This window comes from Camelus ferus, chromosome 19 (assembly GCF_009834535.1).
Source record: "Camelus ferus isolate YT-003-E chromosome 19, BCGSAC_Cfer_1.0, whole genome shotgun sequence".
NCBI lineage: Eukaryota > Metazoa > Chordata > Mammalia > Artiodactyla > Camelidae > Camelus > Camelus ferus.
In genome coordinates this window covers 36,989,416-37,007,244 of record NC_045714.1, presented here as the reverse complement: position 1 = coordinate 37,007,244, position 17,829 = coordinate 36,989,416, and the positions used below count along the sequence as shown (strand labels likewise).

Here is a 17,829-nt window from a genome sequence, read left to right as displayed (position 1 = left end):
ACAAGCTTCCCATCCCTCACAAGCACATGTAATAAGTCCACTCTGTCTTCAAGCACAAGTGCAATCCCACCTCCTTCTGGCACATTTCTCCCCTCTGACCACCCACATCATTCACACAAACATCCTTGAGTACCTATCTGTGCCAAGTAGATCTAGGAGCCAGGAAATGCCATGACCTCACTGTCTGGTGAGTGGGGAATCATGACAAGAGTTGGGGAGGTGGGAAGCAGAGGAGGAAGTAGCAACCTCACGCAGGATGAGGTGAGCTGTGCAGAGGGGAGGAAGGCCAAGGGGCTGGATCCCACCTAAAGGGGAGACATGGGAGGAGGTGAAATGGAGGCCAAGACTCAAGAAGGTCTGCAAACACCATTCTGTCTTGATCCTGTTCACCTGAGTGTTCCAAAGTGTAGCCCAGTCAGCCTACATTACAATCACCCAAGGAATTTGTTAAAATGCAAATTCTTGTGTCCCCACCCAACTCTGGGGACGGGGCCCAGGAGTCTGAATTTTTAATAAGCTCCCTGGGTAATTCTGATGCACCTTTAGTTTTCCAACCACAGAAAAGGAGTGGAGGGAGATTAAGGGGTTTGAAAAGAACATGTCATGATCTGATCTGCTCTTTAGAAGAAATTGTAGCACTCATCTCCCATCTGTCTGGTTTTTGGTATGTGCCCCTATGGTGGACCATTGATTGGTGCCACCTACTCAGCAACTATCCCCTCTTGTTCCTTCCTAACAGAAACCTTAGTCCAGGTAGCATGTGGGCAGTAATGGGATCTGGGAAGGGAAGCCCCACCCCCAGCCCTAAGGGAGAATTCTGATTGGATCCCTTTGTCTGGTCCTGACTTTCCCATATTCCTGTGCAGCAGAAGTGGCCATGTGACAGTTACAGCCCATGAGACATAAGGGTAGCTTTTCTCCTGGGGAAGTCTTCTGGGAAAGGTTGGCCTCCTGTTAACCTGGACAGAGGTGAAAGAAAATCTGGTTAGTGCTGATCCTCCTGTACCTACACCCCGGGTGTGTGCAGAAGAACCATCTCATGACCAAGAGGCAGGAAGCCCAGTAACGAAAAGCTAATGTCTAAGGGTGGCAGGGCAGAAAGATGCAAAGAATCTGGTTCTTTTTTTTTTTTTTTTTGCAGGGGGAGGTAATTAGGTTTATTTATTTTTCTCATGGAGGTACTAGGGACTGAACCCAGGACCCTCAAGAATTTGGTTCTTGAGGACATGGTTGAACCCCTGCTACAAACCCAGATTCCCCAGATAGCCCATTGCCCCCACCTAACCCAAGACTTCTTGTCCTGAGATTATTAGAATATAAACAACTTGAGGACAGAGCCTTGGTCTGCTGCATGCACTCCCAGTGCCTTGAACAGTACCTGGCACACAGTAGGTGCTCAATAAATATTTGTTGAGTAACTTTTGTTTTTTGGGTTTTTTGAATATATATTTTTATTGAAGTATTGTTGAGTAAATTTTTAATGGATAAGCAGATGTCTTTAGTATTTGTACCAGTCAGTTGAGCCTTCTGTAGCTCATAGCAAAGGAATCCTAATGTGGTAACTTCTCTCCTCAGCCTGAGCACCTCCTGAGAGCAGGAAAGGGACTGGGCATTATGAACACTGCATCCCACCGTCCTGGCACAAGGACCGTATCTAGTAGGAATAAGCAGCAATTTCTCAGAGAAGCATCAGTCACTGCCCTGGACTTAGTTTCAGGCCCACCAGAGCTGACGGCTAGGGGCTGCAAGTGCCCCTCACCCAAACCTGGGGTGAGAAACCCCTGAGGCAGCTGATAAGAAGAGCTTAATGCCCACTCTGCATTTCCCACACCAAATGATGCCTGCCGACCACCAACTGCAGGCTGAGGGGGTGGCAGCTGGCAGTAAACGTTGCCACTGGATTCTTCTTGAAGTGGAAAGAACTTCTGAGAACAGCCAGATCCAACATCCACATGAGTCATGAATTTTCAAGCCATTGTGGTCAAGTTTCAGTTCTAAGTGTGGCAGCCCTGGGAGAAGGAGCAATAAGGGGTGAGGAGCAGGGCATGAGCAGCTTTGCAGACAGGACCTCTGAAATGATCTGGTCCTGCCCTGTTGTTTCACAAAATGAGGTGGGGCAGGGAAGGGGGGAGGGGCAACTTGCTACAGGGCACCCAGTGAGCGAAGGCATCCAATTGTGAACTCAGGTTGGTTTTAATCTTAAGAGGTTTGGGGATGGGAACTGAAGGGGGATCCTCTCAACTCTTCCAGTTTGCATGTTTAAGGATAAACATGCATAGATTTACTTTTCTCAAGGAGTAAGTCCACAGTGTTCACCAGATTCTCAAGGCAGCTTAAGACTAAAGAAAACTAGAGAGAGTGGAAGAGGCTGGGTCAAAGTCACAGGGCAAGTCACAGCGGACCCGAGATCACCATTTGTGTCCTAGATTCTTAGTCACTGGCGTATGCTTCCTTCCCGCGGGAAAGGCTATTTTCTTCAATGCACCAGATGGGCCTCGTCAGTGGGAACACCAGTGTTTCCAACAGGTGGAGGGTCTGCTGTTCTGCTGGCATTGCCCATGCACTCTGACAGAGGAGAACCAGGGAAGATCCTGGAGCCATACAAGAACTCAATCACTCCTGAACTGTGCCCAGAGGGTCTCCAAACAAGACGAAGGCCACAGATCCATGGGGCCCAGAACCTAAACACACTTCTAGAGAGACACGTTCTGCTCTTGGTTCAAATTGTTGATACATGTCATGCTCGTCTTCCATATGTTTCCACAGACTCCACTGGACACCATGCTGGCCTGGAAAGGGCCAATTCCCGAAGCAAACGACAAACTGATTAAATACAACAGCAAAGTATGAAAATTAATTGAGATATTTAATAGACAATCCAAACCATAATTTCATCTGAATATAAATGTATGCACATGTTTCCAATGAGTTATCTATCAGTTATCACAAACAGCAACAGGACCTTAGAGCTATGTTAGAAAAATGTATAGCTGGAATTTAACTCTAACAATCTCACACACTCTCAAGAGAACACCATCCTTTTCAAATCAGTGTCACAAACTCCAAAAAGACCAGGGGAGTAGGAGCGAGGAGTGGGCCAGAGTGGTAAACACAGGGGCCAGTACACAGGTGATGGACAGTACAGCTCTTGAGGAAACCAAAATCAGATGTATTATTATAACTAAGGACAAGGAAAAGCCTATGGCTTTTAAAAAACGACTTTTCTGCCAGTACCGTACAAGGCTTACAAAGAGATGTGCGACAAGTCAGCTGACTTAAAAGGACAGAGGCTACATTTTCAGATCATTTCAACTGCAAACGGTCGACCCTTTCCATTGAGGTTCAGCAGTGGAGTTAGCGTAGTCCAGAAGCTCAATGTTGGATTTGCAAATACAGTTTATTTTACAGAAATTCAACATTATAAACAGCAGGCACCTCCCACCCCCACCCACCCCCTCCCCCCCGCCTGTCCCGCTGGGTGCAGACCATGCTATGCAGAGTGAGCAGTGATGCGGCCCTACTGCTTTGGAGGGAGATTCGAGAGCGATGGAATCTGCCTGCACCATGTCCTGCCTGCCCCGCACACACACACGCCTGCCCGCCATGCAGGCCACCAGAGTCTGTCTGGGCCCAGCCTGCACTGGACCAGTTAAATGGTTCCAGCCCAGGATTCCAATTCCTTCATGTCATCGTCTTCCTCTTCCTTCTTCTTGGCTGTGTGAACAAAGCAAAAGCTATTTAGAAAGGCTGTTTGCAGTGTTCTTAACACATTCTGGCTGGATGCCAGGGCTGTGCTACAGTGTCTGCAAAATAGCCCTGCCCTTGCAGCCAGCCTCATCTCCAGGCTATCAGCAGACTGCTTCTCTGTGCCTAAAAGCTGCAACGTAACTCCAGATAACCAGGCAGTTTCCCCAGCACCTCCCCTGTCCCCTCACCAGGGCCAAAGAAAACACGGAGGATTCTACACTGACAGTTCTTCAGGATCCAAGCCCCAGAGCATCTAAGGTGGGGGAGAGCCAGAAGAACTCCAGAAGAGATCTAATCCCCACCAGTCACCCACTCCCAACCTCAAGTGGCCTAAATCACCTCTATACACCAAAGGCAGCTTGCTGGACAGCGGGACAGTGCTCATACCCCCTCTGCCCGCACCCCACCCCAGGCAGTTGACTCAGAGAGGCCACCTGATCAGTGGGAGAGGCTGGAGACACAGCCTGGTCATACTCTGCTCCCTGGGCTCTCTCTCCATGCCCTCACACTGCTTCACCTTTTCTAGAGGTTCTGTGTAGATACTTCTACCCAAGGGTGAAATAATTAAGGGAAGGGGGGCAGGAAGAAGGAAGTGAAGGTTTTACAGAACCAGGTCTCTAAAAAAAAAAAATCAAAGCTGTTTCCTCATTGTGGCTCCCTCTGAGACATAGGTTTTTACTGGTGTGCACAGCACAGGATACTAGACAGGGAGCAAGAGCTGTCCTAGACTTAAACTCTCACCTTCTCCAAGTGCCTGGAACTTTCTCTTGTTTGGTGACCCAGGGAAGTAATTCTAGAATAGCGGTTCTCAGCCGGGGAAGATACCCCCCCAGCTCACAAGGACATCTGGCAAAATCCAGAGGCGGTGTTGGTTGTCAAAAATTGGAGAGGGGGTGTGCTACTGGCATCTAGTGGGTTGAGGCCACTGGTGCTGCTAAATATCTGCAGTGCACAGAAGAGGGAACCCCTCCACCCCGAGTCCTCACCCAAAGAATGATCTGGCTGTGTCAATGCCAAGGTTAAGAAACCCTGTCCTACAGAGAAACTAGGGAAGAGCAGGTGACACTGTCACTGGGCAGTCACACCAGATCCTACCTGGTTCTCAACTCGGCAACTCAGGCCAACCAACCACAAGATTACCCACCTATGGCATCACGGGTGTGTCATGATTCTGGGTAAGAAGTACTCACTGGGTTTTGATGGTAGGGTGATAGAGGGAACATTTGGTAGAGGGACTGTTTCAGGTCCACTGATTTCCAGCAAATTCTTGTCTAGTTCCTCCTGTTCTAGTTCTTCTAATTCTGCCATGAGCTCATCCTGATAAAAGGAAACACAAAAATGAGAGAGACATCCCTGGGAATCCCAGCTCCTCCAGTGTTACCTCTTACCTGATGGCTCAGGGGACACATATCCCTTCTGAAAGGGTCAGAGGGGAGATGAATTCCAGGTCCACACTCTGTGACTCAAACATCCTAAACACACTTCTACTGGTGAAAATAACACGCTATCGAGCAATTACTATTGTCTGCATGTGGGGTCCTGTGCTAGGCTGTGAGCATCTTAAGAAAAGGGATTCTATTTTCTCGTTCCCATTTCTTTATCTCAGAACTGGGTACACTGAGTGAATGTTCAGGACTGTTTGCTGAATTGAAATAAACTTGACTAAGCCCATCAAACTCCATTCTGAAAACATGAAAACTCTGGTGCTGGGAGCCAAGAGTAAGAGCCACAGTCTGTTATCTCAGCTTTACCATGGGAATCAGATAGCACAAAGAATTACGTTCAGTGGAGAGGGCCTGATCTTCAGTGGACTCAAACCTAAGGCAAAATGAAGTCCCTTTAACAGGGCCTGTAACTGTATTTTAAAAACCTAAGAGACTCAGGTTCCAATTGCTAGAGCAGAATTGGGTAGGCTCTGAGTTCCAGAAGGCTGCTTCAGGAGTCAGATATAAATGCTCTTTCCTTGGCTTCACCTTTATCTCACACCACAGTTGTCTGAGGGCAAATCCTGTAAATTTCTCCAGGGCATGGTCACCACAGCTGCCCCAGCTCTGAGCCCAGGGCCCACCACAGAAAGGTGCAGGGGAAGTACTTGCTGAAACCAACACTGGCCTGAAGACAAAGGCTGTACTCCACCTAAGCTTCTCCCCCAGACAGTGAAAGCATCCTTCAAGATCCAGAATGAGGGAGGGTTAACACCACACCCTGTCCACGTTCAAGTCTATGGAGGGATGAGAAGTGGTGATTCCCAAACCACATACTCCCTGCTAGAGAGGTTTCAACTGCACATCAAAGACAGCCTGGGTATCATTTGTGAAGCTTGTGGGATCTGCATGAAACCACTCACCTCATCAAACTCTTCTCCAAACCCTACAGGTTTTGAAATAGCTGTTGAAATCTCTTCTGCAAGTTCTTGCTGGTCAGCAATGTCCTGCATTAACTCATCAACTTTATCGATGTCCCTTTAAATGAAATGGACAGATGTTATACTGGACAATCAATCTTCCAAAAGGAAGGAAAAAAGGGCTCCAAGCACCCCCAAATATATAATGTCAAGTTCAAACACTAAAACAAATGCAGAATTTTGTTCTGTTTGGGAGAGACCATCATTTGGAACCTAGTGTTACTCTGGCCTTTAGTTATAATTGTAACAAGCCTGATTAACTAGTTTCTTAGGCCACTGTATATGAGAAATAGCCACATAAAGGAAGGAATGCTGAGGTCAAAAACATTGTCAGTATGATAGCCAAAGCCTAAGAGTAAGTGATGAGGCAGAAAATTCCATCAATAATGGACGCAAGAACAGGAGAGCTGAAGCCTTCAAATGTACCACACTTTTCAGGGCCCCTGACAGCACCAGGAAAAAGTCACAGACATTGACTGCAATCCTAGTTCTATCCAAGTTCACACTTAACCCAGGGCAAGTCCCCTCCCCTCCCTAGGACAAACTTCCACACCTTGATCATCAGAGGCCTGGGTGAGAGAACCTTCTAAGGATCTTTTCAGCTTGAAACTCTACGCTCATCCCAATAACCCTGATTTACTCAGAAAACACTGCTTCATTCCATGAGATCTGCTTCTGAAGGCAGCAGGGCAGGTAATCCATTTTAGAAGGAGTTCCAAATAAGAATGCAAATTAAAACAAATTTAGGTGCTTGAATGAAGTCAAGGGGTCTGCCCGAGGCCATGGCCTGGGAGTGAGGCATTCCAGGGCCAGCACCACCCTGCCCCGTGGGTGCCCCCCTCCACCAGTGGTGGCCACATACATGTTGTCGTGGGCAGCCTTCATGGCCTTGGCGGCAAAGCCCATGTTCTTGAGCACCTCGGTGTTGGTGTTGGCATTCTCCAGGGCCTCCCGCTGGAACTCAATGGTTGAGAGCGTACCGTCGATCTGTGCCAGCTGCTTTTCATACCTCTTCTTGCGCTTCAGTGCCTGGAGGGCCGCTGCATGGGGGAGAAAACAGGGTTTCAGAGAGCCCAGACACATGGCGACGACCTGGAGTTCACTAGAGTCTTCTTCCTAATTGTGATGGATGCATCGCAGTTTCTCCTTCCACTATAACAGACAGTTAATAATCTCTATACAAAGAGGACATTCCATTTTCTAAGAAAACTATACGAAATTCACATACTTCAAAATGCAGCTGGCACAGAAGCAAAAGTTCACACTCTCTGGTAATCACACACACAGACACACACACATGAATCAAAGCATGGAGAGGCATCCAGAAAAAGAATGTGCTTTGAAGTCAAATTGTCTTAAATGGTTCAAACCCCAGCTCACAACCTTAGTAAGCTACTTAGCCTCTCTGATAGGTTCACTGTGAGAAGGAAATGAGATAACATCTAAAAATACCTAGCACAACATTAAACATAGTGGACACCCAAAAAACCCCAGCAGTTCTAATTATTATAAAGCTTTAGAGTGTCATCATTTTATGTCAACTGAATTACAAAATAATAAATAATGACTATAGCAAATACTGGATCATTTGGGGTTAAAATGTTCTCTCACATACAGCAACAACTGTAAATTGTTATAATACTTCTGAAAAGTAACATGGCAACACATAGCAACAGCCAGAACGTTGTTCCTGCCCTCTGACCCAGTAATTTCCTTCTGGAAATGTATTCAACAAAAGCAAAAAGGCCTTTGCCTGGAGATGGTAACTACAGCTTTCTCTATCAGAGAGAACAGAGCACAACTGAAATAAATCATTAGAATCTGACCATTTGGTCAGATCAATGCCATCGTCTATCTTAGCCTCCTGGCGTGTGAAGCCTGTAGAGATCATCCTGTTTCAAGGTCCAGTCAAAGCACGCAATTTGACCAAGGTGAACTGGTAGCAGGGCAAGAGCCAAAATCACATCTCCCTACTCAGAACCCAAGCTTCCCTCCCCTTAGTCTTTAGTTCCCCGCTTTACACTAAAGAGTGTCTTCAGCTGGGCATTGAAGCCAGGAGGCAGCTCCGCACAGACTGAAGCAGAAGGACAGGCTGGCAGGGAAGCTGCCCGGCACCTGACTTGGTCCGGACAGCACTCACCTCACATAGGTTCGTATACACATACTCACTGACACACCTGTGCTCCCCTGTGTCCCCAAGCTCCACACCAAAGCCACCTCCTGCAGGCTGTCGGTAATAGTCAATCACCTCCCTGACAGGACTGTGGTCTCTCCATATGTCACCTGAATAGGCCCCTTACGCCTTCCACTAAAGCTTCCTGTTAGCCTAGGATTGCATCCTGAGAACCATTTGCCAAGGGAAAAAAGCCTACGCCTGCATGTAAGTCCAGAGCACCTCCAAAAGCAGCAGGTAAAACCAACAGGAAAATTCCTCCCAAAGGATAAAGCAAGCTAAAGAAACAGTGCAAAAAACCTGAAAACAATTAAATGTGTTAATAGCTGAAAAGCTATTCAACCTGTTATCTCTCTGATTCTGGTATGAATGGCCAGAATGGCCTAAGACGTCAAGAAATCCAACCTGCAGTCACACCCAAGATACCTAAGACCCTTTGCTGAACATCTTCACCTCTGCTGGTACTAAGTCATGCCTGCCAAGCAAATACCTCACAACAGCAACCCTTTAGGGTAGAAATAACCATCCTTTTTAGCAGATGAGGAAACAGGTCCAGAGAGGCTAAGTAACTCAGGTAACCAAGTGGTAGGAGGCAGAGAGGGGATTAAGCCAGTTATGGAACTTCAAAGACCATGCCCTGCCATTCTGTTATGTCTCCCACTTAATGAAAAAGGCAGGACCCTGCCCTGGAGGAGCCATCCAGCCCAGCAGGGAGTGTCAAGGGAACTGTGGGGCCACAGAAGAGGAAGTACAAATTCAGCCACGTCCTTCCCTTGCTTAGAAACCCTCAACAGCTCCTTCTGCCCACAGGTTAAAGCCTCTGCGTGGTTTATCATGGCCTGCGAGGTCCCATGGGACGCAAGGGACTGGGATTCTCACAAGCCAGATCTGGAAGCCCCAGCACCAGGCCTGTATCCCTTTGCCACTGACCATCACCGCAGAGGGAAGGTCTCCAGGGAGAGCCCTGGTATCTAAGTGCTCAGGCCCGAGGCTGCTTCCTCCTGACTTTCTTTATGCTGTGCTGCTTTTCCACAGAAACTGACCTAGACACACCCCAGTCAACAAGTGATTCTCAAGCATTCTCAGGCCAACGTCCCACATGTGCCCCTTTCCCAGGTCCTCCTCAGCTGTCCCCGCCACCCATGGCATAGCCCAGCCTAAAACAACTTGCCCACCAGTCAAGACTCAACAAGGTGTTCTGAGGTATTAAACGGAATTTCCAATTTCACCTGGGTTTTTTTTTTAAGTTTGTCATATATTCTATGTAGGGGTCCTCATGTGGGCTACAGCCATATTTTATCTCCTGTGCACTTCTGACTCAAAGGAGAAATGATAATGTCTCACTGAAATACTGGCCGAAACATTTGGCAGGATTCTTTCCCTGCCTTCATATTGATCCATAAAACAGGAACTTTTCCCTCCATCATCACCATGAGGTGTGCCCTCTCTGAGAGGAGGAAAAGGTCCTTAGCAGATAGCCCGGCCCTCCGGGGCTCCCCCTCCTGCCTGAAGGGTTCACTCACTCTCTTCCCCTCCTTGCGGTGAACTCTCCAGGATGGCCTGGCAGAAACAGTTCATTTGTTTACTCCAATCTAACTCTTGTGTGTACTTCTCAACTAGTTGAGAATCCCAAAGAGAAAGGGTACATCTGAACCACTCTGTATCTTAACAAACCTGTGGCACAGTAGTGAAGTATAACTTTGGGCAAACTAAATGAGTAAAATGCTGCTCTTTTTGTAGACTGTTACACTTCAAGTAAAACATCCTCCATCCCAACCTTACTGCTGACCACAAAGATTTGCTTCTGTATATAGCCAAGTCAATGCCAGACCTAATGTTTTATATAAATATGTGCTAGCTCTTAGTATCTTGCTTTATACTTCTCCAAATTCCTGGTGGTTGGGTTAAAAAAACAAGTACTGCGTTCTCACTATAAGGGAAAAAATGTAATCATATGAAGTGATGGATGTTAACTAAATGTATTTTGGTAATCATTTCACAATATACACATATATCAAATCATTATGTTGTACTCCTAAAACTAATATAATGCTATATGTCAATTACATCTCAATAAAACTGGGGAAAAATGAAAACAAAACAAAACAAGTACTGGGTTAACAAGGAGTTCATCTAAACCAAATATTCAAAGAGATGCCCAAATAAATCCCTTTTCTGCCACAGAATGCCCCTCTCCCTACCCCATGTCATTCATTAACACAATGCTTTAACAACTGAAATCTAACCCAAGCCAATAGAAGTTTAAAAGGTTGCTTTTAGATGGAAAAAATAGTCCTTGGAATCTCCATATTTAATTATGCCTTTGCTGGTTCCAAGAGAGTAATTACAGCAGCAATTACAGAATCTAATAACCAGCTTTATTGGCTCTGAAAGCTGAAGCAAAAACAACTCCAACCATGTTGAAATAAACATTGGTCTCCAGACAGTTGCTTCATTAGACACTCTAAACAGCTATTTGGAGAAAAAATACAGAAGAGATACCCTAAGAAGCAGACAGACTAGTCAAAAAGACATTCACCCGGGACCAGCAAGGCATCTGTTGGTGACTGCAGAGAAATCATTTTCAGAGAACGCTTCAGTTCAACTAGGTAGGACATTCCTTTCTCCTTGGCAAAGGCAGGCTTGACTTCTCTTTGAAGGGTTGCTGAGGAGGGCAAGTTTGTCTGCTTTGATTTGGGGGCATTCAGAATAAGGGCCATTAGCCTTGGGCATCTAACAAATGCTAAGATGTCATAAGTGTATACTAACAACCAGTACAGAGAGATTCACACACTGGGGAGAAGGAGGGTCCTTGCACTGAATGAATGATGGTGTCTAGTGTCCTTTCAAAAACTGAATTCATGCATCATGATTACATCTGAATTCATGCAGAGAAGGTCCAAGGGCCAGGAGAGGAGGCAAGCGCTGGTTCTTTCCCACTCTCAGCATGAACTACACAGCAAATACAAACACACTCCAGAGGACACTTACACACAAATGCAACGCTAAGTGAGAATTCTGGAGAACCCTTAGCAGCCTGGTCACAGCAGGGCTGGCAGGCAGGGAGCCGAATGAAGCTGAGGAAACCCTGCTTTGCCTGCCTCCAGCAATCAGTCAGATGCTCCTTGCCCATCGTGCCCTTGAATAAACCTCAGATGTTCAGGGTGCTCTCAGCCAGGAGAACCACACCTGGCCTTCAAGCCACTAGTCACTTTGTTGAGTCACCTGTCATCTGCCCTGTGTATGTTGACAAGAAAAGACTTACAGTCGAAACTACAGAGTTAACCACCAATGTCAAAGAAACTCATCCTCCTTCAGTGATGGTTACTAGCAAGCACCCCTGCACCACATGGCATCAGATGTCCTGCCAAACCCTGACCAAATAAGAGTTACAATCCTGGCATCAAAGGCAGACGGGGCTTGAAGGACTCTTTGGAGATACTGAAGTTCAACTTGTCGTCTTACATAACTGAGAATAAACAATGTTCAGAAAAGGTGAGACAGCCTGCCAGGATCCTGCAGCAAGTCAGAAGAAGAATCAGGACTAGAACCCAGGTCTGCAGCCCAGGGCTCTTTCCATTACGTCGGTTATCTCCAAATAAAGTCACTATAAATAAATCAGCAGTTTCCCCGCCATAAGGAAACCAGACTCCTAACATTCTTTCTCCAATCTCCAAACTCTGACTTTCACAAACCCCGACTTTCGCAAACCCCACTTAAAACCTCATGCTGATGCATTAAAGAACTGGAATGCTACCCAATATGCTTCCTAAATCTCCAGTTAGAAGAAAAAGAAAAACTAACAGAAAAGAAGTGCTGGTCTGCCTAGTTCCAGAGTACCTTCCCCAAATGCGTGCTGTTGATCCTGCCTGCAGTCAGAAGACGGGCACAGGGCCGGGCTCTCGTTTCTCTACTCTGTATAAAGGTGGCAGGAACCTACAGAAAGGTCTCTGAAACCAAAATGCACCTTTAAGCCTAGATGGAGGCGGTTTTGTGTTCACTGTCACTCAGTGTCCCAAGCTCACCTGCAGAAAAGAGTGCCTCATCTTTCAAAAGCCTTGGAATGCTGCTCCTGACACTGTGGGAGTTATTCCCACACAGCTGGAGAGTTCAGGCTAGAGGTGCAGACAGCATTTTTCAGAGCAGCCTCGTTCTCTGTGATGTATCTCCCAGTTCCCCTAATTTGCTCTCCGTGGCCTGGAGCTAATGCACGCCATTCAGCGGTGGTAAAATAAGTACTTGTGTACGACCAGGAAAGTAGAGTCTGAAACCCTGCTGACTTCATCAGCAAATACACAGGAAGTACAGTACTCGCTGCAAGGGAAAATTCTAGAGAGAAAGAAAGAAGCCCCTTATCTGTTGCTTACGGACTAAAATAAAAGAAATAAGCCTCCCAATTAACATACCAACAGAATAGCAAACTGCTCCAAAATCATTTAAGCAGTACATAGAAAGTATGTTCTGCAAAAGGAAGGTAAAGGCAAGATAAGACACGTTCAAATAAGCTTAGGAAATGCTGGGTTGCATCAAATTACAATGGTCATTTAGGGAGTCCAGTTGTCCAGCTGTGAGTTTCAGCTCCACTATCAAGTAAACCCTAAGCAAATTACTTAACCTCACTAATCCTCAGATAATAATAATACTCACCTCATAGTTATTGTGAGGATTAAAATGAGACATGTATGTGAAGCTCCTGGCCTTTGGCCAGACAGACATTCATGTTTAATAAATGTTGGTCACTGGTATTAACTGCCGGACTTCTCAGAGCCTATTTTAGTACAAAGAGAACCAGGGCCACTACCACTCCCTGCCACCCTACCCCACCAAAAAAAACAGCTTGGGAAAAAACAATTTAAAACCACCCTGATTATTTAGCCAACACAAGCTTCATCAACTTTGGTCCTGGCTGACTTGTACCAGCACTGGGGCACAGAGAAAACAGCATGGGGCTTGGTGTCAGAATCCTGGCCTAGACACAGGTCTAGGGTAAGTCATTTCACCTCTTCATCAAATAGAAGATGGGAGTGAAACAGCTACCCCAAGGATGAATGAGAATGATAATCTCTTCAAAAATACTCGATAAAATATGAGCATTCTCTCCATCTTGCCCATTTATTTCCCCTTCTGCATCCCCCCAGCTCCTTGCCTGTGTCTGACATTCTCTCTGGGGAGTTTTGGATCTTCCTGTCCCTCCCTCAGCCCAGTGAGTCTCTCCAAGAAAGGGTGTAAAGCTGTGGCACAGTAGAGAGATGTAACAGCAGTTAACACTTATGAGGAGCTTCCTAGGTGCCAGGCACCATGACTTGTGCTTTACACGCTCACCGGCCCCCCATAACAACCCTATGTGGTAGGTACTATTAGTGTCCCATTTGACAGATAGGGAAATTGAGGCACAGAGAGTTTATCACCTGCCCAAGTCATACAAGCAGGCAGTGACAGGCCTGGATCAATGCCAGGTTGCCTATCTGCAAAGGGCATGTTTTTACAGAGGAATCTTTACCCTGCACCAGCTGGCCTGCTTCTGCCTAACCCTGGGGATCTGAGAGCCTCTGTGCCTCTCCACCCAACTGATTCTAAAAGCCAGCAGTCTGGCACCAAAGGCATCCAAGGGGCAGCTCAGCCTGCCCAGAAACCCCTGACTAATTAGTAATCCATCAGGGTAGGCAGTAAAAGCCTCTGACTAAAAAAAAAAAATTCTAGTGGATTTTAAATGATAAATTCTAAGCATTTTACCAGGCTCTCTGAGTTTGGGATGACAATTCTACATAGTTAGGGAGTTTGCAGTGAAGTATTTTTTGTTTTTTTCTGTTTTAAAGAATAAATAAATGTCTTCTTTCCTCATGCCTGCCCTATGTCTTTCCTATACCACAAGCTCCTCAAGGGTGGAACCTACATTCTGTGGCCCTAACAGCACTGAGATAGGGAGAGAGGGCACTCCAGAATGCCCAGTGTTGCCCTGTCATTTTTTCTAAGGCCAGTGGGCTGGGCCCTCTGTCTTCTTATCCTATAATGGCCTCAAGATCTTTTCCAAGACCTAAAATGACCTTCCCTCTATATTCTAGAAGACCTAGGGACCATAGCTACAAGATCTTGATAAAGTTTCCCAAACTTCTGTCACTTACCCACTTTCTGTGTTAACCCCTACTGGGATGCCTAGAACTTTAAAACCAAAGGTCTATAGGCTTGTTTAAGGGACAGTGAGCCTGGGACCTCCGCTGTGACTACAGCTGGAGAGAGGTAACAGAGACTCAGAGTGAACAGCAGACTGTTCCAGACGGGGCCAGTAGGAGTGGCCTGGGCCATAAGGAGGAAAAGAAAATAGCCAAGAGGAGTCAGGCTCACCCAAGGGAATAGTGCAAAGGCCTGTGTGGCTACCTCCTCCTTTCCTTGAAAGGGCAGCTGATGGCTTCCCACAGCTCTGCTGCAGCTAGGTTCAATTTGGGTAGGAAGAGAAGATGTTTCACTTCCCAGAAACAGGAGGCATCCAGGAAGTACCTCTTTGTGATAAGGGCAACTCAGGGCCAGGCTGGGGGAACAAGGATCCCAGGAAGGAAAGTGATCTGCCCTTGGTGATCAAGGGCCACAGTCAGACGGCCTGTGTCCTGGGAGGTGAGGCAAGGTTCTTTCCTGTGTGGCAACCAGGTCATAGAATTTCATTTAAACAGCTATCAGAGGCTAAAACTGAACACCCATACAGCTCAAATATTTGTCTTAGTTGTCCCATGTCTTAATGTGTAAATCTGGATGTTACATATTTCAGACGAAAATCCAGATTTTTGGCTTCCTTTTGAAAATGCAGATTATCTGGCAATACTGAGCCCACGTTGCTGTCTGGCAACAACTGAGTAGAGTTAAGTAGTAGCCATCCTCTTAGAAGGGGCACAAACTCTCCAGTTCACTGCAGCACCTACGGCTGCCCACCACCTTACACCTGATCACCTGTAACATCTGACATCAATCTTAGTTCTAGGGGACAATCCCTTGCCTTTAGGCAGTTACAGTTATGCCCAATTTAAAGACATGCAACTGAAGCCACAACGGCTCAACAACTTGCTCAAGGCCACATGGTTATAGACATAATGGCCAAGGAAGAATCCAGGTGCCCTGCCACTGGGACAGTGCTCCTTCCACTATTCCTGGGGAGACTTCTGACTAAACAGAACCTGTAACACAGATTTCGTGTTCCTGGATTCGGCTTCTAAATCTAACTCTGCCATGACCAAATCACATCACTTGGCAAGGACTCTGATTTCTTAGGGCCTCAGAATCCTCATCGAGAATGTAAGAAGAATGGACTCTCTTCTCTTCTCTGCCATCCTATGTGAGGATGAATTTGCTCCTCGCCATGACTTCTCACAAGACTTTCAGGATCAAGCAATTCCTGGCCAAGAAACAAAAGCAGACTTGTCCCATTCCCCAATGGATTCGAATGAAAACTGGTAACAATATCAGGTACAATTCCAAGAGAAGACATTGGAGAAAAACCAAGCTGGGTCTATAAGGAGCCCTGCATATGAGGTGGCACACATATTTATGCTGTGTCAAGGTACTTGGATCCTACCATATCACTCTGAAAACATCATTACTATCTGAATGGCTGGATGTGTTTAATTGGGAAAATGATTTTTCTCTTTGTGTCAGTGTTTCTGCACTAGTGCTCTGGTTTAGTATTAAATATGTGAGACTTTTGTTGGAAAAAAAAAAAAGAACATAAGAAGAATGGATCAGGGCAGGAGGCTATAGCTCAGTGGTAAAAGCGCGTGCTTAGCATGCACGAGGTCCTGGGTTCAATCTCCAGTACTTCCATTAAAAAATTAATAAATAAACCTAATTACCTCCCCCCCCCAAAAACCACAAATTTTTAAAAAGGAACAACAGCAACAAACCCCACTTCCAAAAAAAAGAATGGCTTCATTCCAAGATCTTCCTCCAGCTCTAACAATATATGAACCTATATAGTTATAACACTTTTTTTTAAAGACTCAAATTGAGTTTTCTAGACATTAAAATTATTGGATGGGATTAACAGCAGATTGACATTGCAGAAGAAAAGCCTTGTAAACTTGAAGACAGGGCAATAGAAACTACCCAAAATGAAACATAGTAAAAAAATAATTTTTAAAATGAGAAGAGCATCAATGTGCTGTGAGATAACTGCAAGCAGCCTATGTAAGTGTAACTGAAGTCCTCAAAGGAGAGGACAAATGAACAGTTCACGAATTAATGGCCAAAATTTTTCCAATTTGCTAAAACGCAAAACCCCACAGATCCAAGAAGTTCAACAAACCCTGAGCATTAGAAACATGAAGAAAACTATACCAAAGCACACTATTGTAAAATTGCTCAAAACCAGTGATAAAATCATAAAAACAGACAAAGGAAAAAAAAATACACATGACATACAAAGCAACAAAGAGAAGAATGACAGAGATTTCACATAAGAAACAACGCTAGTAAGAAGACGGTAGAGCACTATTTTTTAAGTACCAAAAAGAAATAAACCCTGTCAACCTAGAATTCTAAACACAGTGAAATCTTTTAAAAACAAAGGCAAAATAAAGATTTTGTCAGGCAAGGAATAGGTGAAAGAATTCAACACTAGCAGATCCATACAACATATTTTAAAGAAAGTCCTTTAGGCAGAAGGAAATGATACCAAATGGATATAGCTCTACACAGAGGTATGATGAACACCACGAAGGATAAATACTTGGCTAAACATATAAGACTTTTTAATTATTTCAACCTCTTTTAAAAAAAAATGTACTGTTGGGTTTATAACATATGTAAAAGCAAACATATGACAAAAAAAGCACGTATGCCAGGAGAAGAGAAATGAGAGTGTAAATATTTATATACCTAATAACAGAGTTTTAAAATACAAGAAGCAAAAATGTATAGAACTGCAAGGATAAATAGACAAATCTACAATTACAGTCAGATTTCAATACCCTTATCAATATAACTGATAGAATGAGCAGACAGAGAATCGTCAGTAAGGATACTGAAGCCTTGAACAGCACAAAATCAACAAACTTGTCCTGACATTTATAAAACACTCCACTACCAACAGAATACTCATTCTGTTCATGTGTATACGAACATTTACCAAGATGGACCATATTTTGAGCCATAATACTAGTCTTAATAAATTTTAAAAGGCTTCCAGTCATACCAAGTGTGTTGTCTGACCACAATAAAATTAAATGATACATCATAAACAGAAGATCTCTGGAAAATTTCCAAATATTTGGAAACTAAATAACATATTGCTAAATAACCCATAGATCAAAAAAGAAATACAATGAGAAATTACAAAATCTTTAGAACTGAATGAAATGAAAACACATATCAAGATTTCTGAGAAAGCAGCACTTAGGGGAAATTTTATAGCACTAAATGCCTATATTAGAAAAGAAGAAAAACCTCAAATCAGTGTCCTCAGTTTCTACCCTAAGAAACTAGAAGAAGAAAAAATGAAACCCAAAGTAAGCAGAAGAAAGGC

The 17,829-nt window shown here is 45.0% G+C and overlaps 2 protein-coding genes across 2 annotated transcripts in view; one reads left to right on the top strand and one right to left on the bottom strand.

Annotated features, from left to right (window-relative positions):
- Positions 1 to 2,847: 2,847 nt before the first annotated feature.
- CHMP4B (charged multivesicular body protein 4B) overlaps positions 2,848 to 17,829 on the bottom strand; it is a 37,072-nt gene continuing 22,090 nt past the window's right edge. Inside the window, exons 2-5 of the mRNA XM_006179278.3 lie at positions 7,014 to 7,191; positions 6,095 to 6,209; positions 4,938 to 5,064; positions 2,848 to 3,714 (exon numbers count right to left, since the gene is read on the bottom strand). Of these exons, the coding sequence (XP_006179340.2) occupies positions 3,650 to 3,714; positions 4,938 to 5,064; positions 6,095 to 6,209; positions 7,014 to 7,191 (485 nt within the window). The 3' untranslated portion in view covers positions 2,848 to 3,649. The remainder of the gene's footprint in view (positions 3,715 to 4,937; positions 5,065 to 6,094; positions 6,210 to 7,013; positions 7,192 to 17,829) is intronic.
- Positions 15,593 to 15,825, top strand: LOC102512904 (60S ribosomal protein L39-like). The gene has a single exon (XM_032462135.1). It carries the CDS (start codon positions 15,652 to 15,654, stop codon positions 15,823 to 15,825), a length of 174 nt encoding a protein of 57 aa, XP_032318026.1. The 5' UTR covers positions 15,593 to 15,651.